Source organism: Calonectris borealis, chromosome 2, assembly GCF_964195595.1.
Source record: "Calonectris borealis chromosome 2, bCalBor7.hap1.2, whole genome shotgun sequence".
In the NCBI taxonomy this organism is placed as follows: Eukaryota; Metazoa; Chordata; class Aves; order Procellariiformes; family Procellariidae; genus Calonectris; species Calonectris borealis.
In genome coordinates this window covers 106,636,894-106,660,289 of record NC_134313.1, presented here as the reverse complement: position 1 = coordinate 106,660,289, position 23,396 = coordinate 106,636,894, and the positions used below count along the sequence as shown (strand labels likewise).

The window sequence follows — 23,396 nt, the reverse complement described above, 5'->3', positions numbered from 1 at the left end:
TGAATGGAAGAGATATCTCAATTTTATGCTCAGTTTTAAAGAACCTAGGCCCAAATTCTGCTACTTCCCTGCGCTGGACAATGGGAACAGTTTTTGAGGCTGGAAAACTCTACTGTTATCTTCTGTAATAATCAGCTAATAGTTTAATTCTTCATCACAAAAATGTTCTCTGTAACACCTACAACTTCTGACATTTGAGGCACTCTTTTTATCTGGACTGAAAAGGAAGTCTATGGTAAATTGCTCTGAGTCAATTTTGCATCACTGTGGTTAGAGAACAGCCCCATGACTAGCTGTTGAGCCTTTCGTACAACACAACATACCCCTTGTGATCTTGGAGCCACTCACTCAGTCCAGGATCTTAGCACTGGTTGCTGAGAACAGATGGGCAGAGTGCAGAGGCACAGCAGCACACTGTATCTGTACTGCTCGCAGCAGCACTCAGATGTGCCCTGTAAGTACTTTCTAGAATTCACTAACCTAAGAGAATTTTGTCTTAGAAGGGCTCTCGAGCTTCTTCAGTACAGACACTAAAAAAGCATAGATAGGATGCCTGTTTCAAAACACATGCAATCCACATACAGTGTGAATTATTGTTCTTCAGGTGGCAGCGTATAGCTTATGTGCATGCCACACCTGCTGAGGAGATTAAGAATTGGTGTTCTGTGCCTCTTCTAGTAGCCCCATGCCCTTATATTGTAGTATAATTAAGATAAAGTGTGTCTTACATGTGCTACTTGGCTCTGTAAGTCTTCAGTTACAATTTCCAGCCTCAGAAGACAAATGCGTCATGCATACATACCCACTCAGCAACCATTGCTTATTTAATATTAAAGCTGACTGAAGGAAGGCAGTTCCATTTCACAGTAACTTTGAAGGTTTCTATCACAGCAGAAAGAAACAAGCCCTTCGGAGTGTGTTTTTGTCCAGATGTCCATTAGCAGGGTGAATCCTAAGCTTTATCCTGAGAGTGTACACACACATTTAGAGCAGGGAAGTATGAAAAACACAGGTTCAAGTTCCTTCTGTGCTTGCTTCAGAGAAGATTTCTCAGATCATTCTTAAATTTGGTAAAAATATTACAAATTGCTCCCATTAAAATTGGATTTTTCTGCTGAAAAGAGTTGTAAAGTTGTAAAGTATCACCCATTTAACAGCTGGCATACAGTAGCATTCACAATTGTGCCTTCACAGATCAAACTTACCCATTATTCCTGTCCGATAGACACCATAGAGAGATAAACCAGTGGTGGCAGCATTCCAGACTGTCCCAATGACAGCATACAAAAGGATGGAACCAAGATTCCCGAAGAACAATCTATTTGGCATAAAATATCCAGCATCCAAAACGATGGGGGGCAGCAGATAGAAGAAAAATGCAGTTGGCGTAAGGGCGAAGGAGGCAATGTGATCTGCTGCCCATACAATGCCACCAAGGAAGAGACCAAGAACTATCAGCAGAGCACTCTCTGGAACCACCCGAGTGACTTTGTGGGACAAGTGGAAAACTGCAAGGAAAGAGGAAAACAGTTTGTCAGAATTGGAATGGAGAAACAATTTGAGCAACAAATGTTGTTAGCTGGCAATTTTGACTTCACACAAACTTCCTGCTTTCATTGTTATTAGACGCAAAAGCATGCATGGAATGCATGGGATACAGGCAGTGTCAGAACCCAGCCACTTATAAAATAAAATAAAATAAAAAGGTTGATTTTCAGATTTTATCCAGCATATTTCAACATATATGAAACCAATAGTCCATGACATTTATTTCCTTTATTGGATTATCCTCTCCATACAAGATCTGTTTAGGGAAAGAAGGTGTTCTGTGCAAAGCAGTAAGTGCAAGACTGAAAAGAAATTATAGAAGTGCTGGAAATGTATGACTTTATGGTTTATTTCTGTATCTAAAAATACACATCTGACCTCCCAACATTTGTCTTTAAGAATGGTCCGTGTACTAGCAGGTTTATTGGAGGATGGGAGAAGAATGCTGAAAGAAGAACTAGTTTCAAGAAAACTCTTTTTAAATTTATGAAGAATATTATTTGACAATGTAGCCTGCAGCAGGAGCAGAATGGAGCTGATAACATCAGAGATCCCTTTTGGGCCTTTTCCTCAAAATCTGTATAGTAAGGATTTCAGTTAATTCAGAGGCTTTCTGGAGGAACGGGGGCTTTAGTGGTGCCGTCTTTATATTTAGATATATTCGCGGGAAATGGTTCTGCAACAGGCTACTTTCTTTTGTATAAACAGTGTCATAAAATACTGTATCTTACAGTATTATGTCAAATCTATTAACAAAGATGAACAGTATATGGTATCAATTATAGAAAAAAATGTAATGGTATGGTGTGGTAAGACTATTAAACTAGCCAATAATTAGAGGGAGAGAAAATTACAGAGTGCCATGAGTGAATCTAAAGAGGCAGAAAGATGGCAAGGCCAAGTCAGAAAAAATAAAATGTTCAAGATGACAGAATCACAAGTAAGACTGCAAATATATGTGGCAACATATATTTACAGTGCACTTGTTAGATATCAGATAAGAGAAAAAAAAAAGCAGAGAGAAGAACAGAGAAAAGTCAAGTCTACAAAGAAAGGTGGAACATGAAAAAGGAGGAGGTTGCAAAGGCGTTTGATAATAAGGAAGCACAGGTGTGCTAATTGACTTTCTTGTGAGCTTTTCCTTCAATTTATCTTAAATATTGATGTGTCGCAGATGGTCTGAACCCTGAACCCATCCAATAAATGGGATTTTACTTATATAACTTTGTGTTGAAAATGTGAGTTTCTTCTTTAGGAAGAAAATTCCACTAAAAACCACCGAGTTTCTCCTGGTTTGATCATCAGCCTAGAACTGTGTTGAAGCTTTTACAATGGTAATGCAAGTTAGCTCAAAACTAGTCTGGACAAGAAGCCATCATTAAGTATTCCAGGCTTTTAAGATATAGTGGAAGAATCTTTCCCGTGACTATGCAGAGATCTTAGACCAGGTTACTTTACTGAAAGACTATTGTTTTTTCTCCCAGCCAAGTATTTGACCTAGTCAAACATTTACTAGTTACCTTTTAGAGTGTTTTAAGGGCCCCATTCCTGAACTGTCTGTCTTCGTCTTGGTTGCACCTACACAGGCAATATTAGAAGCATCACCCGTCATTGTAGTAACCCCACAATAAGATGGTTCCTACTAGTTTTATAACCTCCATGGCCTCATCAGAACAGAAAACACGAAAGGAAAAATGACAATGGCCTGCCTATACCAACAATGAACATGAATGTAGATGTTCCTAAGTGTTTGTAGACAAGACTTGAAAACTAAGCCATGTTAGAACATAGCTTCACAGTGGGATTAATACAACAGCAATCACACCTGAAAGCAAACTGCATTCAGTGAAGTTGGCTAAACCATGCCAGTTTTCTATATCACCTGTGCCATGTAATCAATAGCTGAATAACACTTCACAGAAACAAACACTGTGTTTTTTCCCAGTTAGTTTCTTCTCTTTATAATAAAATCCCTTGGGCTTGCATAAAAAAAAAAGAAGAAATTAAATAAAGAAAAACAAACTAGCTACTATTCCATGTGTATAAATTGTAGCATTTAACTTCTCAAAAGTCTTTCCTACTGATCATTCTTGACTCCTTGAATTTCCAGCCAGTGAATTATCAACTAATTTATCACCTCACAGAGTAGGGATTATCTCCTTATCCCTGAAAATGAATGTTGCTGAGCTAGTCTTACTAACCCAAGTCTGTTTTTCCTACTCTTATGCTTGCAGATAAGCCATGACTACAAGAAGTTAAAGTTAAAAATTTAAAATAAACCTGTGAAGACTTTTCAGAACTAGACATTTGGAAAAAACCCAATGTCCAGCTAAAAATTCATATTCTGTAGAATTCTCACCTTTACAACCAAAACCAATTTCTCCCAGTGAGTGCTGGGAAGCCAACCTGATTTTGGTTATAACATTGTCTCCTCCTAGAAGTTGCATGTTCCCAGTGAATCAGCTACATCATATCTGTCTGTGTTCCCTATAACTCCAATTGACTGATTATCTGTACCAGATTTTAATGCTATCAGCAATAAATCCTTCTACTCTGTTAGTTTAGGTATGCAGGCTGTGGACAGGAAAGTTATTGCATGAAGCAGGGCTCTAGAGAAGTCTCTTCTCTTTTTTGCATTTGGCCCAAGAAAAATCTGAACTCTAGACCGTATTTGTTTTAAGGTAACTGCCTAGCTAACTCTGCAGGCATATAGTCCGCAATATGATTAGCAGAATCCTAGTGTCTATAAACATAGAAATATGTAAATGGAAAATACCACAACTGATGAAATTCAATGATATAGCTTTAAACTAAGATGTAATTGGAACTTAGATTGGTGTTTGAGTTCATATTTGCACTTACAGTGATTGATTTTTTTTTTCCTGGCTATGTGCATAAAATATATGCATATATCTTATGCATTATGAGTAGATATTACATTTATAGAAATTGATAGAAATAAATTCCAAATTCCCTCAATGTTTTTTTAACAATTCATTATCCTGAAGTTATGTCTCTAATACATTCTGAGTGTGTTACAAACTGACATAATGATAGTACATTCATTTCATAAAGTTTGCCTTTACTTGCTTAGGAGAGATCCAGAAATAGTCCCAGAAAATGAATTATGTCCCCATGACAAAGTAGAAGAATTGGAAGCTTTAATTAGAATCAAAGAATCATAGAATCATTAAGGTTGGAAAAGACCTCTAAGATCATCGAGTCCAACCATCAACCCAACACCATCATGCCCACTACACCATGTCCCTAAGCGCTTCATCTACACGTCTTTTAAATACTTCCAAGGATGGTGACTCAACCACTTCCCTGGGCAGCCTGTTCCAATGTTTAACCACTCTTTCAAGTAAAGAAATTTCTCCTAATGTTCAATCTAAACCTCCCTTGGCGCAACTTGAGGCCATTTCCTCTCGTCCTATTGCTAGTTACTTGGGAGAAGAGACCAACACCCACCTCACTACAACCTCCTTTCAGGTGGTTGTAGAGCGCGATGAGGTCTCACCTCAGCCTCCTCTTCTCCAGGCTAAAAAAACCCTGTTCTCTCAGCTGCTCCTCTTAAGACTTGTGCTCCAGGCCCTTCACCAGCTTCATTGCCCTTCTCTGGACACGCTCCAGCACCTCAACCCTCACCTTCTTGTAGTGAGGGGCCCAAAACTGAACACAGTATTCGAGGTGCGGCCTCACCAGTGCCGAGTACAGGGGCACAATCACCTCCCTGCTCCTGCTGGCCACACTATTTCTGATACAGGCCAGGATGCCATTGGCCTTCTTGGCCACCTGGGCACACTGCTGGCTCGTGTTCAGCTAGCTGTCAACCAGCACCCCCAGGTCCTTTTCCTCTGGGCAGCTTTCCAGCCACTCTTCCCCAAGCCTGTAGCGTTGCCTGGGGTTGTTGTGGCCGAAGTGCAGGATCCGGCACTTGGCCTTGTTAAACCTCATACAGTTGGCCTCAGCCCATTGATCCAGCCTATCCAGGTCCCTCTGCAGAGCCTTCCTACCCTTGAGCAGATCAACACTCCCGCCCAACCTGGTGTCGTCTGCAAACTTACTGAGGGAGCACTCGATCCCCTCATCCAGATTGTTGATAAAGATATTGAACAGGACCGGCCCCAGTACTGAGCCCTGGGGAACACCGCTCGTGACCGGCCGCCAACTGGATTTAACTCCATTGACCACAACTCTCTGGGCTCGGCCGTCCAGCCAGTTTTTTACCCAGCGAAGAATGCACATGTCTAGGCCGTGAGCCGCCAGCTTCTCTAGGAGAATGCCGTGGGAGACAGTCTCAAAGGCTTTACTGAAGTCCAGGTAGACCACATCCACAGCCTTTCCCTCATCCACAAGGTGGGTCACCTAAATGTCTAGCATGACTAAGTATTTCACCTGATTGAGCAGTAAAATACAATCCAGCAATAATGGACAAGGAGTTTAGTTTGATTGTGTTGTGAAAGAAATTACAAATATCAGGAAGGATAGCATGCAGTGGTGCTCAGATAAATTACTCTGTGAGGGACCCAGAGATGAAATCAAGTCTGTTTTCACTGCTGTTAATAATGAAAAGTTCATGAATATATTTTAATGAGCAAAGGGAAACAGCAAAGGCAGAAAAATTATAGCCAGTCCATGACATAAAAGAAATAACAGTGCACAGGGCAATCTTGTGATCTATAATTTTTAACATTCATCATTTAGAATTCATCTACATAAGTCTAGGCACAGTATTAGTGAATAAGTTAAACGTACGCCTTCCATCCAGTACATGCTAAACCTGTCTTGAAAGCAGATTGGACTGGCTAGTGGATAACCTGTGTTCAAATTCAAGCTGAGGATCACTGAATTAGAAGTTTTCTACAAAGTTAAGAAACAATTATGTAGTATAAACTTCCTGTGAAATTTTTTTCTGACACTTCCTTTGAGATCCAAGAAAAGAGACTGTGACATTTAACGTACCTGATGAGAAAGGCAAAACAAATTAGCAATCTATGATTTAATGGCTGGAACCAGTTTCTTTTGACTCAAAGAAAGAAATATACTTTAAGTAGTATGTTATTTTTTATCACCTTTTAAAAACACAGTAACTTAGATTAAATCCTTCAGTGGAATTTACAGCATTCAGTGAAGTATCTGTTGCTTTCTGAGGCCATCTGAGACTTCTTTGCAAGAAGTGATTAACAGAATAACCTTTTTCTCATTCACTAAATGAAATGAAGACAGAAAGGACTAGTTAAATAGCAAGAATAATAAATAAAAGAGTAATCAAGAAGAGACAATGTAAAATTAATGCTCAGGTCACTTAATATTTGTAGACATACACAAAAAATTTTTCTGAACTAAGGTTTTCCCATATTTCTTTCCAAACTATCTCCAACAGCACCTGTTTTTAATGAATACTGATTTTTGCTTATCAAGCGAAGCATTTCAATGATTTAGTTCTAGAATTTTGTGCTTTGTTTCCAGCTGAAATGAACAATTCAAGATAGATTTGCCACCTTTTGAAAATACAGTGCTGCAAAAATAAAAATCTGAAACTACCTATTTAATATACTGTTAAATTTCAGGATTTATATGGTCATTTCAACACTATCTCAAGTGACTAATGACATTTCCCTTAACTTTATTAGTGTAAAATCAAGGCCCTGAAAACACCAAAATAATTTTTTCAGATAATATCACTGTCCCAGTCAATCACAAAACTGCATGTGCACCATATACAACATGTCATCCAGAAAAATCAAGAACTGACTTACAATAATGCTAGTAATTCTCTGCTGAAGTTTCTTTTCCATGTATCTTTGGATAAAATCCAAGGAATCACAAAATAATTTAGATTATTAAAAGATTTTCAACCTCTTTTTCCAGACTTATCATTTCCATAGTTCCCATGAAAGAATAGATATGAATTTGCAAACATTTCTCAGCTCCTCCTACCACTGCTAGTGTGTGAGGTCTACCATATGCATTTTTGCTAGTAGGTCAAATATGCACTGATATTATGCTATTAGTCTATTTTTCAGTTTTAACTTTTTATTTTCACTTATAAAGATGAAGTTATCATATTAAATCAAACCATGAGTGCTTCTAATTTGAGATCCAAGACTTGATTCTCTGCAACTGGTGAGAACCCTTACCATTGAGAGCAAAATGCTGCAACCTTTTCTTCGCGATTCTTTACATTTACTTTACAGAGATGCAAATAATAGTATCTCCAAGGCAGTATATAATCAGGTTCCTGAAATGCACAACGTAGGAGCTACTTAAGAGAAGGCATGAAAAATTCCACAAAAGAATATTCTGCCCAAAGGAAAATCTTTCTTCGAAACATCTTCCAGCAGCTGGACTCTGACTGGCAAGCAGGAAATGTTCATTTCTTATCTTGTCTACCTGTTCATGTTCTCCTTAGTGTTAAAGAGGGGGAATTCTCTTTAAAAACTGTTTAGTTCTACCCTTTCTGCAGTTTTTTCAGTAGTGTCTTCTGCAGATATATGTTATTACTTAAAAAAACCCCATAAATCTGAAATATATTCCAATAGCATACATGGAAAAATATGCTTTACCTTGCCTGTATAATAGCTCAAAGTTTAATCAAATACCAGTTTGTGAACTAAATTGATAAAGTGTAGCTGGGCAGTAATGCAGTCCAAAAGCCTCTGGAAAGTCCCAATCCATTCCTATTATGTTGGTCTACCTGACTAGGGAATGGCCACAACTGTCTAAAATATAATTTGGAGCATACCTTTTCAAGAAGGAATCATTTTGCTTCCACCATCCCTAAAAGGCATGCATCCCTGGCCGCTCTCTTGCTCCATATCTTCACACATTAGTTACAGCCAGTTAGTAGATCACAGATCAAACTAACCAGCTGCATCTGTACCAAGAAAGAAACAGCAGTGCTGTAGAAATGCGTGATATGGCCTACACAAGCCCCTGGGCAGAGATTGTAGCATTCATGGTGTAGGAACTGTGTGTGGATGCTGGGGCAGAGAGAACTGTGTATTTTCTATCCTTTTCCTCCTGTTTTTCATCTGCAAACTCCTTTAAAAGGTTATTTTAGATGCTTAGTGCTTGAAAATTTTTTCTCATTAAGTTGTATATGTAGGAGATCCAGATTCTCTGACCTCCCCAACATCTAAAAAGAAGCTGAACAATCTCTGTTTTAAAATTCCTTCTAACTCTTGGTTTACTAACAGTCTCATATAATCCCTGATCTTTATTGGCTGTCTGTAGTGTTCGCTGTGGTCCTCTCATGATGCTGAGGGCAATGTATGTCAGTTTCATTCTGCACATCACCTAGTCCAGAATAATAGTGAATGTCTCTTAAACAATGGACAGTATAAACTCCTTAGAAACTTCACTGTTGCAATTGTTTAGAAAATTACTTAATAGTAATGACCATTAGTGTTTCTCTTTTTTTTTTTTAAGGAAGGGTAGCTGTCTTCCACTCTTCAGTCACCTTGGCTTCTGTTTGATGGGCAACATTCTTTATACTTCTACAGCTTTAATCTCAAATTTCTCCAGAGGTTTAGCTACTTGTCCTTAAGTATTTGGTGTTAATTGCTATCTATCTCATATATTTGTTCAAGAGCACGCTTTTCTGATAAGTCCACTTTCTACTTACTCCACTCTTCTACTAAGAGAAGATTTTTGATCCAATTTCCTGTGTAATGAAGTTTCCTGTATTTATATTTCTCTTGTTATAGCTCCCTTTTCTTCTCAACAGTCCTGCCTACCTACTAGTTCTCTAATAAACTTCCTGCTCTTGCTATACTTGATTTCTTTACACTTACATGTCTTCCATTTTCTGCTCTATGCTTGTAACTCTTATTATTTTCATATGACGTGCCAGTTTTGCATCACTGTGCATGGACCTCAATTGTGCTGGATCTCTTTTTTAAGATCTCCTTCATGACTTGACTACATAAGTTTTCTATCCTTGCCACATTACCAAACACAGCGTTTCTTGCCTACATAGCTGTAGGCATACCTTCCAACTAATTACAGTTCTTTATGTGGCCTGCACAGAGGATCTAGGAATTTTAATTATGGCCATAAGAACCAGAACAGCTATTTGGTTGTGTAGCCAGGCCCTCCATTATCACACCACCACGTTTAGTGATCCTCATATCAGTGGACTTTTGCTCCAGCTAAGTCTATGTGAAGGCACACCAGCAGCCCTCATTGCATAGTTAGAGACTTCATTCTGATTTCTAGCCTGAACTTGTTCACAGCTATTTTATATCCATTTTCCTTTGTGACAGTGATACCTATTTTCTTAAATATATTAAATCCTTCATTTCCTATTACATAAGGACAGAGAGAAACATACTCTCTTTTTGTTGCTTGTCTTTGGTTTGTTAAACTAAACCACTTATTTTCAGTCTTCACTTCAGCTCTCTCTGTATATTTCAATCTGACTTCACCTTTATGGACTCAGAGTCATCAGAAATATTGACTGCATTCTGCATGAGTCACAGTAGTAGCAGTTCCAACAGCATTAATAATTTCCTATCACAATCTATAGTTCAGCTATATCCTGGATTCATTATCACATTGGTAACTCACAGTCATCCTGTATTCACTTCATACAGATGTGTACCTCTCTTCTCCTTCTCATTCACAACCTCATGTAGAAATTCTTGTCATTGAATTGAGTGAAACTGCCCTTGATATTATTGTATTTCATCCCTTCCCCTAGTCCTCAAGATTATATAGTTTTTCTAGTGCAATAGCCAGATCTACATGAATACGGGTAATGCCTAAGTAAATGTGTCATCAGAAACTTCAGTAGGATATCTCACCTCTTTGTGCAGTGGTAATTAGAAAAAAAAAACCACAACAAAACCCTGCATAAGATCAGTGCAAAACCAAAACTCTAGTGACTTCCACAAATAACCTTCTTATATTTTCACACTTTATTTTGTCCTTTCCTTACCCACCTGGTAGCTGTTCTACCCCCTGTCTTATTAACAAATGAATTTAGGCCTAAATCTAGGAAAAAAAAAAATCTTCCATTGTGTTCTAAGAGTGGTTCGATTGAAGCATTGATTCAAAGCATTAGGGAACAGCTTTTCTAGTCTGTCCAGGAAGTGTTTGAGCAGACTTGACATGGCTGAAGCTGATCATTATTACTTGTATTTAACTTTCTAATCTTTATCAACAAAATGCACTCTTTTTTTTTTTTTTTTTCCTGGTCAGGAGACTGATAGCATAGTTTATAGTCCTTTAGATTCTGTTCTGTGGACCTTGCAACAATGGTATTCTGCAAGTCTGATGAATTGATTTTGTCATTTTGAATTGTTTATATACAAGTGATACTTGTATATAAACAGAAAGAAAAATCTTTTACTAAAGAAAAGCTTTTACTAATTTCTTCTAAACAATATTACTTAGACAAATCTTAAATGATTTTATTAATCAGTACCTTATGCTTTTACCAAATCTAGCAAAAATTGAAAGATTTACTGAAAAAAACCCTCAGAGATATTTTATATTTCAGACATATTTTATACCTGAAGAAATTCAGAGATATGTGTATTACGTTACAAGCAATAAAAGCCATTTTTGGTATAGATCCTTGGGTACTGTCTTATAACATACTACATGAACACGACTATTAATACTATTCATACTTAATCTTGGACGTATTTTTCCTAAGCAAGGCACAAAGTCCTTCATATTTAACTTGTTTACATGAACTGGTTTGAGTTTGGTTTTGTCCAGCTCAGGAAAGCTTTCTTTATTTGTCACACATGTAATGATCACCATTTACAAAGTGTACAGCATTGTAATGAGTTCATTAAACAGAAGAGTTTAGGTTCATTGTTATTTGTAGGTGAACAATTAACAAAATATATTAGCAATTAAAAATGCGACCAACATACAGGTCAAGGTTCCCAGTGATAGGTCATAACATAACAAGGTAGCCCCAAGTAAAATTCAAAGAATTGTGTGAGTAAGCAACTATTACCTCTATAAGCACTTAGAACATAATGAAGTTTAAACAGTCAGGTACAGTTTATAATAATTATGCCAAATAGTTCTTTTTTGAAGGAGCAGTCCCACTGCAGTGCAAGTGTGGTTGCATTTGGCCCTTATGGAACTGAAAGGCATTAAAAGAAAAATGGGAACAGTCAAAAATAATATTTCAAAATGAGAGCAAAGTACACATTAGAAACACCTTGAAGTATAGTAGAGGATATAAAACAGGACAGCAAAAGTGCAAAGGTGTTAGAATTAATTTTGAAAAACAATCTTCTTGCTCAAGTTAATAGTCCTCACAGACTGAACTCAGTTAAGGGTTAATATGAGTTTTCTGTGTTTAGGATGCTGTCAGTACATGATATTGCATACTGAATATAAATATAAAGAAGTACAGCTGAAGCATATTACATACTAGAGCTACTCTGTACACAAAAGAATAAAAAGAGTATGTTTCTGTCATAACATCTTCCAATTACATGTTAAAGGGTCAGCAATAACTGTAAGTAGAATTAGCAGTAATTTTCTGATCACTAAGGTAGTTTTGACTAAAGTGATTGCCTGAGGTCTAAAAATCCAGCTGATTTTACAGTATAAATTAAAAAAGCATTTTGGGGAATGAAAACAAGGTAGAATTTACTGTCTATTAATGGTATACATTGCAACTTCTCCAGCTTTAAAATTATCTTCAAAAATACATGGAAATTTACTGACAGATAGTGAAAGCAATTTTTTATTTTTAAAATACCGAACTATTTTCCAGTAACATGGGGAGAACTGAGTTAAATAAAGAAATGCCAAGAAATGCTGAGTTAACTCATTTCACACTATGAATTTTAGAAATTTTTTTCCTTTTGACCTTCAATTTAATATGATAAAGGAATTAAAACAAAGGTCTCCCTTTGGGAATGTTTTGGCTTTTGCTCATACAGAGAAAGAACTGCAAAAAAATGCATTACTAGTAATACATAGAAACAATTGTTCTGGTGTCACGATAAATTGCGTGAAGAATTACCAAAGTCTGAACACAAACCAGAATCAGTTCTTCTCCTTGGTTCAGGTCCACTGTACAAAGAAGAAAAAGAAGGTGAAGAAGAAATAATTTAATGAATCCCAATATTAGGTTTTAATGAATCCCAATATTAGGTTGAAACTGAAAATTTTCTTATACTATAGGAACTTCCTGTTCTTCCCCAGAACTGCTTCTTGCAGGGCACAGTAAGGATTGCTGCCTGCTAGGAAGGGCATGAGGGACATAATTAAAGCCTAAGGGCTAGGGGGAATAGCTATGAAGGCTGCTCCAAGTCATGGGGTAGGAAAGCACTTTTTTTCAAGCCTTGGTAGACTGTCTTGCTTCCTACCCCCTACATTCCACCCTGGCAAGATTTTAATTAGTACAGCTGGAATAGCATGGGATTACACTGGAAGTATTCCTGATTACAGCAGTAAATTAAATAAGCATTAGGGTATTCAAATTTAGCAGTGATGCCCACAGACAAAAAAAAAAAAAAAAAAAAAATCACAAATGTCAAGTGGCTGTTGCTTAAAACTGAAAACAAACTTAATTTGAGAGAAGTTAAGAAAACATACCTGGCTAGTTTCCACTGAAAGTGAATACGGCTGTGCACCCTGCAAGGTTTCAAAATTTTGCCAGAGTTTTCCTGTCTTCCTCCAGAGCCTTTCTGGAGGAAAGGTTCCAGCAGCTTGATAAGAGGAGTTTCATGATGGATTACAACTCTTGTACATAATTTCAGAAACTCAAGTATGTTGTTTACATGTGCTAGGAATTTAGTAATCTCAGATTTTCTAGATGAGATTATTTTTAACTCACAAGTTAGAAACACTTTTAAGAGAAACACTCCCTGTTGCCATAAGGTGTCCAGAATGACAACAGATAAAGGACAGAGTCTTTTCCTAAGATTTTTACAGGGCTGTGGAAGCTCCTCAGTGAAGGATTTGTGATTCCAAAGATTTGTCAGGAAATGGAGAAGTGAGTAGAAACTGTTTTCTATAAGAATGCTGGTGAAATCTCTTGTCACTCACCTGTTTCTCCATATACAATTCCCTTTGTGGAGTTTTACTTAATGACAGAATGGCTTTTTAACATCAGGAGTGCTAGTCAGAAAAAGGATGGTAAGGAACTGAGCAAGGTGATATGTGGGAAAGAAATAGGCAAGGATTCTCATGCACACTACTCTGTCTATTTGTTCCACTGAAGGTTAAAAAAGCACCATTTTCACCAATCAAGCCTGGGAGTTTCTGGCTTAGGCAATAGAGAACAGAAGACATTACATGCTTCCTTAGTGAAAGGTGCACTCATTCCTACCCATAAAGGAAGTAATTTTGCTCAGAAATCCAGGTACATGGTTTATTTTTCCACAGATTTAAGAAAAGCAAAGTGGAACTTAATTTATATCACTCTAATTTTTACTTGCAAATGGCTCTGAGATACTGCTATCATTCAATGTGCTTTAACATGGCTTTTGATTTTTGTCCTTACAGCTTTTCTGATTAAGTCATACGTTAACTCTCATACCTTCATTATCTCATTTGAGAGGTGAAGTACACAATGATAACAGCAGGAAGAACAGTAGTTTAAGTAGTGTTTTTATACAGCAAAATGTAGTACATCGAAAATTATGTTTGATGTTTCAAAATGGGGTATCAAGGTGATGATGAGACAGCTGTTTTTTCAGTTATGCATTTGTGTTTTTTAGTGCATACACAGGGAAAATGAGAAAGGTTAGCATGCAAAAGGAAGTTCACAAGGAGATTAGTTTGAACTGATTTTCCACAGTGAAGAAAGAAAAAGGAGGGGAAAAAACCAACTGGCTAAAGGTGTATTTGAAGTAACTCACAACTCAAACTTTTTAGTTACTCAAGATGACTGCTTGTTTCAAGAAATGAGGAGGGTAGAAACCAGACGCAAATCTCTTCCTAACTAAACAACAATATCCCAGAATGTTACATACATAGAATTAACATGATACACAGTACAAAGTCATATCAACATAGGATTCTTTGCTTTAAATAGGAAAATGTCCTTTACATAGTCAGTTCCCTTCCAACATGGGATAAAGATTTTGCATACATTCCTGAAAACATCTGTGCAAAAATTTATTTTTGGGGAGCAGTAAGAATTCAGTATAAATCAAATGTTACACCTAGTATATGCACAGTAGTGCCTCTTTTTGTCTTCTATTATCATATATATATGAGCTAAACTTCAGAATCATAGAATCATAGAATAGTTTAGGTTGGAAGGGACCTTTAAAGGCCATCTAGTCCAACCCCCCCCTACAATGAGGGAGGGACATCTTCAACTAGATCAGGTTTCTCAGAGCCCTGTCCAACCTGACTTTGAAATGTTTCCATCTACCACCTCTCTGGGCAACCTGTTCCAGTGTTTCACCACCTTCACTGTAAAAAATTTCTTCCATATAGCTAGTCTAAATCTACCCTCTTTTAGTTTAAAACCATTACCCATTGTCCTATTGCTACAGGCCCCACTAAAAAGTTTGTCCTCGTCTTTCTTACAAGCCCCCTTTAAGTACCGAAAGGCTGCAGTAAGGTCTTCCCAAAGCCTTCTCTTCTCCAGGCTGAACAGCCCCAACTCTCTCAGTCTTTCCTCATAGGAGAGAAGTTCCGTCCCTCTGATCATTTTTGTGGCCCTCCTCTGGACCCGCTCCAACAGGCCCATATCCTTCCTGTGCTGAGGGCTCCAGAGCTGGACGCAGTACTCCAGGTGGGGGCTCACCACAGTGGAATAGAGGGGCAGAATCACCTCCCTCGACCTGCTGGCCACGCTTCTTTTGATGCAGCCCAGGATACGGTTGGCTTTCTGGGCTGCAAGTGCACATTGCCGGCTCATGTCCAGTAAGGGAGTTAAATTATTTACACACAGATAAATCATAAGTGAGAGAAAGTTTATAACTGAAAAAAATTTATATATGTGGACTTAATTCTAAAAGGATTAGTGTAGCATCTTCATATACATGTAAATGCCAGGATAGGTTCTGGAAAAAAAATGCTGGAGTGGGAAAGCATCAACCTGACAGAAAGACCTAGCTTAACTGACACTGCTTTATACCAACTATAAAATAAAAAATGCAAGTAGGTTGGTCCTGCTTTTGTTCTAAAACAGAAAGTGTTGTGAATAGCCAAACTTCATAATTTTCTGCTAATATTGTTTTTTTCCATTAATATCTTGAAATCCTCTACCTGAATATACTGCTAGGCTAGTCCTGATAGGGAGGAAAAAAAAGATGAACAAATGTCAAGACAGAAGCCAAGTTTCAGCTGAATTTTCCTTAAATCTATGGATTCTCCACTTTCTGCCATGTTCACTAGCATCTAAGTAATTATATGATATGCAGGATATATTTTACTATTTTTCATGTCAGTTATGAATGTTTAGTTTGTCAGCAACTGAATCTGCTTGATGATTTATCTGTACTTCCATCATATTCTTAACTGATAAGCAGTTCCCAAAGTATGGGGCTCTTTATCAGGCTTCTTTCAACCCCAGGTACAGATACTGTATTTTAGACACTATAGCATGAACTCTACTGTTGGCTGTAGTACTATTTCACTTGACTATAATCATAAAACATTTATCAGATGAGGGCATATAGACAAGATTCTACTGACTTTGAACACATTGGGATCCTCCATCGTGTGACAGAGAACACATGCTACACCAGGCAGTAAGAGGAAAATATAGCTATAGACCATTCGTCCTTACTTTTGGATAGGTCTTTCCTGACGTAAGAGCTTCAGTACCCCTACAAAAGCTGAGTTTCCACCTACAGTGGCAGGTTTATCTTGGACTGGTTTTAATCTTTACTTCTAAATCACATAAACAGAAGGAAACTTCATACTTCCTCCTGCTGTTTTTACATCCTCATACTTTCAAACACCAAACAACATTATTCAAGTGAACATGCCTTGAAAACTATGTTTTTTAGTGAGGTCAACTATGTTGTATTCCTTAGGAAAGGCTGAAGAATTAAGACGCTTTATTGAGTGCTCAAAAACAATAGTTTTGTCTCACAGCAAAAAGCTTTAGCTTTTCATTTAATTACCATTTTCTTCAGTACAAGTATTCAAGACATGAAAACAAGATGTACTTCTGTTTACTGAAATGCTAGGGAACATAAGGTTGCAAATAAGATTAATGTATTATGTACTAATGAATTGCTGCTCCCCTTAACTCCATGATAAATGTGACAGCCCTTTCTTTAGACTCATGTGAAGTGTAATAACCTTATCCTCAGATCAGAAAATGACTGAAACTTGATTGAATTAACTTGAGCAGGGGGAAGGGGGAAGGTGAATTACAGACCATTTATTTTTCACTGACTTCAATTCCATATCTATCACACTGTGAAGAAAAAAAAAGTATAGTTTCTGAACTTGCTATGTTCTTTATTTCTAATAAAAATTTTGGAAGAGTACAGACCTTTTTTCTAAATATTATCAAGAAGAAAGTAACAAAACCAGCCTTCTCTTTCCAGACACTTTTACTGCATAAGCATTGTAAGTTTTCATCATTACAGGATACAAATTTCAGGCTCTGTTATGGATGCTACACAACCACTTAGATAACTGGTCTAAGTGAGCTACCACCTTCCTTGTTTTACAACCCATCTTTCCTTCTTGTCTTGAATCATAAGACTTTGATGCGATTGAGATTGTGGAACACAGAAGTAAAAAGAAAAAAAAAGGTAAATACTAAAATAGAAAAGCACTTCAAACTCTGCAACTGTGGATAGCTGCACCATACTGTTTTTTTTAAACCTGTTAGCTATAATTATGTACAGATCAGCAACAATGCAGCAACTGGCAGATATATAATTCACCTTTAAAAAGCCCGGATAAAATGAAGATTTATAGGATTATTGGGAGCAGATAGAAAGGTGGCTCCCTGATTTGAAGCAATACTTAGCATAACATTGAAAAGAACAAAGCGATGCTGACTATTCATCTTGTCTAGGAAATGCCTTGTTAGTGGGGAAAAAACTAAGCCTTGCTAAGGTAACATCCTCTAAGATACACTGTACTCCACAGGACAACATGTAGAGCCACTGGATGAGTCCCCCTGGGGACAGGTTGCCCAAGAGAAAAAGCTATCCTCTTGATGCTCTATAGAGCAAAGTCTTAAAAATCTTATACTGCTAATTCATGGTAAGATATTGACTAGATTGACTAATGGACATACTGATAGAATCTGTCAGGCAATAGTTTATGACAAAATCCTTTCAATGAATGGAAAACGTTAACAGAAAACTCTGACAATAGTCAAATATTTATCTTCTTTATGATAACAAACCAACAGAAATTATGAAAATAAGAAATTAATACATTGATTTGTTAGACACTGTATGTAAATATGTACATACTTTCTGCTTTTTCCCTCACAATCTAATTACATCATTTTTATGCAACATACATAATAGTACTCTCATCTGTAGCTTCCATCCTGCTCTTTCTCTCACAGTACTTTCTATCCTACCTCTTTTCATTATTAATCAGTGCACTGATCAACACAAAACTGTTCATTTTTTTTAAATGTAGACTATCTTACTCTGCTTGTTACACTAGAAAGATTGTGCATGCAACTTAAATTATTTGTTTGCCTTTAAAAATATCTATGATTGCTTTTCCACATGGCATCTATGGTAGCAATTATTAAAAAACCATGAGAATAAACACAGTATTTATGCAATGTTTCTACTTAGAAAAAGAATACACTATCCTTCACTAGTGATCATCCATGGCAACTAATCTAAACAGATAACTGAGCTCAAAATGTCTTCATCTACACTTCAATAATGTACCTTGACAAAATACCAGTTCAATAGTCAAAAAGTCCTCCTATCCAGAGTCAGAGCTTGCAGTCTTTTGTGAAATGAAATGAAGATAGGAGACAAATGAGTATCATATAAGGAAGTGATAGGAGACCACTATGGCCATAACTATCATGGACTTGGAAATTTCCTGGTCCTTCCTGTAGGAGAGGAAAGAATTGTAATGATGGAATATCCACCCACATAGTTTTGTCTGAGGGGTTTTTTTTGGTTGGTTGGTTGGGGTTTTTTACTTTTTTTTTGTCTTGGGGTTCTTTTTTTAGGGAAACAAAGGTAATCTTCTTGAGAAAAATCGCATTAGAAATGGGGAAACTGAGGGAGGATTCCAAAATACCAGTGCTGCAATTCACGTAAGTGGAGAAGAAATACCTACCTAGTACAGAGGAGGACTACAGAAGTGTGCTTTCTAGCATACGGTTGTGGCAGAAGCAGATCTATCATCCTGTTCTGCAGGAAGCAGGGATCACTACAACCACCGCCTCCAGACTTACACATGTTCCTGCTGAATCAGCTAGCTACTGCTAGTACTACCAGTTAATAGATCTCACTGCATGTTCCCATCAAGTAATACTATTCATTAGAGTATCAGTTTATCCTGGAGAATGGTTTGTCTAAAATAAGAGATGGAACTCATACTGTATCAGCTAAGAGAAGGCAGAAGAGTGGGTGACATATGAGTGAAAGCCATTTGGATCAGAAAATTGAAGCCATTCTGATCAGAAAGCACCCAGGTTAGAGGAGACCTGAACTTTATGCTGGTACCTTGTCATTCCTTTCTATAATTCATGATGGTATGACCATCATGGCTACCATATGGCCCACCATGTATTCTCCTCTCCTTTTTATGTTAGCATGCAATTTTGCTCCAGTTTATCAAAATATACTGATTCAATCAAAACAGCATGCAGAAGTGTTGCTTTCTTTGACCAACTAGGATGTGGATAAAGTTCCATCTATGTATGCTAATGCAAAGACCAGGATCTGCACGTCTAACTGACAGAGCAACTAATTCTGGAAACCGTTTCCAGGCACTGAAGGACAAGAAATTCCTCAGGAGTAGTCTGCATGGCTTTACAAAGAGGAAGTCACGCTTGACCCACTGGTTAACTTGTATGATTAAATGACAGACCTGGTAGATGAGGGGAGAGCAGTGGTTAGTGTCTACCGGGCCTTCAGTAAGGCCTTTGACACTATCTCCCATAAGAGCCTCATAGCCCTTCAAGCTGTTGCTGTAGGGGCTGGATGAGCAGACAGTGAGGTGGATTGAAAACTGGCTGAATGGCTGGGCCCTGAGGGTGGTGATCAGTGGTGCAAAGTCTAATTGAAGGCTGGTAACTAGTGGTGTACCCCAGAGGTCAGTACGGGGTCCAGTCCTGTTCAACATCTTCATTAATGATCTGGATAATGGGGCAGAGTGTACCCTCAGCAAGTTTGCTGATGACACAAAGTTGGGAGGAGTGGCTGATAAGCCAGAGGGACATGCTGCCATCCAGAGGAACCTCAACAGGCTGAAGAAATGGGCTGACAAGAACCTCAGGAAGTTCGGCAAGGAGAAGTGTAAAGTCCCACACCTGGTGAGGAACAACCCCATGCACCAGTATATGCTGGGGGCCACCCAGCTGGAAAGCAGCTTGGCAGAAAAGGACCTGGGGGTCCTGGTGGACAGCAAGTTGAACATGATCCAATGATGTGCCCTTGCAGCAAAGGCGGCTACTGGTATACTGGGCTGCGTTAGGCAAAGTATTGCCAAGTGGGCCAAGGGAGGTGCTCCTTCCCCTCTACTCAGCACTGGTGAGGCCACCCCTGGAGTACTGTGTCCAGTTCTGGGCTCCTCTGTACCAGAGAGACATGGACATACTGGACAGAGTCCAGCGAAGGGCCAGGAAGATGATTAAAGGACTGGAGCATCTCACATATGAGGAAAGACTGAGAGAGCTGGGACTGTTTAGCCTGGAGAAGAGAAGGCTCTGGAAGGATCTCATCAGCGTTTATAAATATATGATGGGAGGGTGCAAAGAGGACAAGAGCCAGGCTCTTTTCAGTGGTGCCCTGTGATAGGACCAGTGGCAATGGTCACAAACTGAAACACGGGAGGTTTCCTCTGAATATCAGGAAACACTTTTTCACTGTGAGGGTGGCTCAACACTGTCACAGGTTGCTCAGAGTGGTTGTGGAGTCTCCATCCTTGGAGATATTCAGAAGCTGTCTGGACAGGATCCTGGGCAACCAGCTGTAGATGACCCTGGTTGAGCAGGGAAGTTGGACCAAATTATCTCCAGAAGTCCCTTCCAACCTCAACCATTCTGTCTTTCTGTGATTCTGTGAACTCTATAGAGACGCAGTGGCCAACAAAATATCAAACTGATACCTGTGTTACAGGACAGTATGCATGTATTACTGTGTTCTTTCTCCCTAGCCATCAGCTTCAGAGAGAGTTACATCACAGGAGCAGTGTATCACTGACTTAAGCCTTAAACACAGTCACTTATCACTGACTGACCCAATTTGAAAGAAAAAGATTACTTTTCCCCAGTTCACTACTGTCCCAAAGTCATCCCCAGAACTAAATAGGATGGAATAGCTGAGGACCAGAGCTATTTCAGTGGAAAATCTGGCAACTTAATACAAACCAAGTCCTATAGCAGTTTATACTCTAGAGTACGCATTGGAACAGAAGAGCAAGCATTCAAACACTGTTTCATTCACTCCGGCATGAATATTGTAACCACTTAAACCAATAAATAACATTTATTAAATGAATTTGTTAAGCATATGTCTAAGCTGTCAAGGCCAGAAAATCTACATCCAGATATTCATCAGTACTGCTATTCTATTGGAGTAGGATGATTGTAATAATTCCATACTACAATAATATTTAGTTTTATGTATGATCACATAACAACTATACCTCCAGTACAACTGTTAGTACTGATGTACTTACATTACCATAAACCCATTTTATATCAACCTATGTCATCTAGTCCCTGGAATATTATTATACCACCAAACCAATGTAACAATATTCATTTTAATAAAGGAGTTAGGATGTTTTAACTATGACAAAAGAGTTAACAAAATCAGTTTTTCATTTAGACAAGTCCCACCATCAGTTTATGATCTGTTTGCACCTGGGAGATTTTCATTATGGAATCTTACTTGCTCAAGATCTTTAGAGGTTTCTGAATATTTAGTATTTTCCTCAAAGCCCAACTTTTGGAAGTAGATGAATCCATAAAGCTTCCACTTTCCACTTTTTTCCCACTTTTAAAAAACTGTAATTGAAACAGAGAAAATTGTAACCCAATGTTTTTGTAAATCAGTATACAATTTACTTGGAGGTTTTCTTTCTTGGCGTCTGACTACTGCTATTTTAACATTTGGGGTTGACAAAAGGCTGAGGCATTTTTTTCTTTCAATAGATAAAAGCAGAAGAACTCACCTAGGCACATATTAGTGAATCCAGAATGACGACTTCTACTTTCAGTTATTGGAAGGAGAAAACGCTCCAGATCCATCTACTTAAAAACCCTGCTTTTGCATAGACCTTTCAGAATATCTTCCAGTTTTCTTCTTCCATGAATAAACATTAAATATTCGTGCCTTAATTAAAAGTGTTTCCACTTGAGGTTTTGCCTTCCATCTCGGCCAGCTTTTCCTTGTCAGCCTGTAGTTTCAGTATTTATGACTTTACAGTGCTTTACATAGCAGCCAATTGGGTATCAAGTCACTCCTTTCATAGGGATGAATACTCTGTAAGCTGTTTTACAAAAGGAATAAAAATATTACAACACAGCCATGCTCTGCAGTTTACCAAGACTGTTTTAATAGTCTGTAATTTTAAATGGGTGTCACTTGTTAGCAAGTTGAAGAATAATTAGAGCCCCTAGTTCTTTGGGACATTAGTTTAACTGCACTACTGCAGAGAGATCAGAAAAATCAGACACAATTTCCTGAAAGAGAAAAAAGAATATTCATATAAGAAGTATTCTTCTCAACTTTGGACTCAACTCTTCATCTTGGAATAGAACGAGCCGTACAGAAAGAACTCCTCAGTAATCCATTACCCCATTACTTCAGAGCAGTTAAAACATGGTAAATAGGGGGAAAAGAAGTTTTGTATTTGAATTCAAAACGTTTCTTTAAGGAAACTGGTGGTGAAATTCACTGACTTTTGATAGACTTCTGGTGGTATGAGTCAAAACAACTGGAAAAGCAACTTTCTTACTGCCAGGTCGAACTAATAATTCAGGATTTCCAATACCAGCTTCCCTGCAAACATCTCTAACACACAAAGCTCCACAAAAACAAAGGCGACCTCACAGAGCCTTTCACTTGAAGAACCTGTGTACACCTGAAAGGGTTTGCTGCTTGCACTTATTACTTGCAGGCCTATGGTCTGCTGCATTACCACATGAGAGATTTACAGTCACTTTGGGGGTTTGTAGATCACTCTTAGTAATAAGTGGCTTTAGCTCTGAAGACAGTAAATCAATGGTTTCAACAATCGTAAGACTACAGTGTTAAAAGGATTCCATTGTTCTACAGAGAACGCCGAGCACTTTGCACACAGGTGCGTGAAAGTAATTGATGGCAGAGATCCTTTCTTAGGTATGCATGCCTGAACTGTATTCAATTCAGGGCCATTCTCAAAATGCCATTGTTTTCTTATGTAATTCACACAAGTTACCATTGTACATTTGCTGTTCGTCGGGGGATGTAATCTGAATCTTGTCGAATTATACTGTCCTGATATCTTCTTCCCTACTCTAAATAATTAAGACTTGAGACTTGCAAGACTTGGAGGGAGAGGGCGGAGAGGAGAGATGTGTGTTTCAGGGGGGCAGGAAGGACAGAAAAAGGATGAGTAAGGTACAAAAGTAAAATGGAAATAGAATGAGGAAATAGGCATCCATTTACAGATCATAAATTTAACAAAGACATGGCTTACACAGTTGTTCCTAGGCCTGGAAATGCTAAGCTATTATTCTG

The 23,396-nt window shown here is 38.0% G+C and overlaps 1 protein-coding gene across 1 annotated transcript in view; it reads right to left on the bottom strand.

Annotated features, from left to right (window-relative positions):
• Nucleotides 1–23,396, bottom strand: part of SLC9A3 (solute carrier family 9 member A3) — a 53,632-nt gene that overhangs the window by 24,606 nt on the left and 5,630 nt on the right. Inside the window, exon 2 of the mRNA XM_075140723.1 lies at nucleotides 1,206–1,508. Coding sequence (XP_074996824.1) covers nucleotides 1,206–1,508 — 303 coding nt within the window. The remainder of the gene's footprint in view (nucleotides 1–1,205; nucleotides 1,509–23,396) is intronic.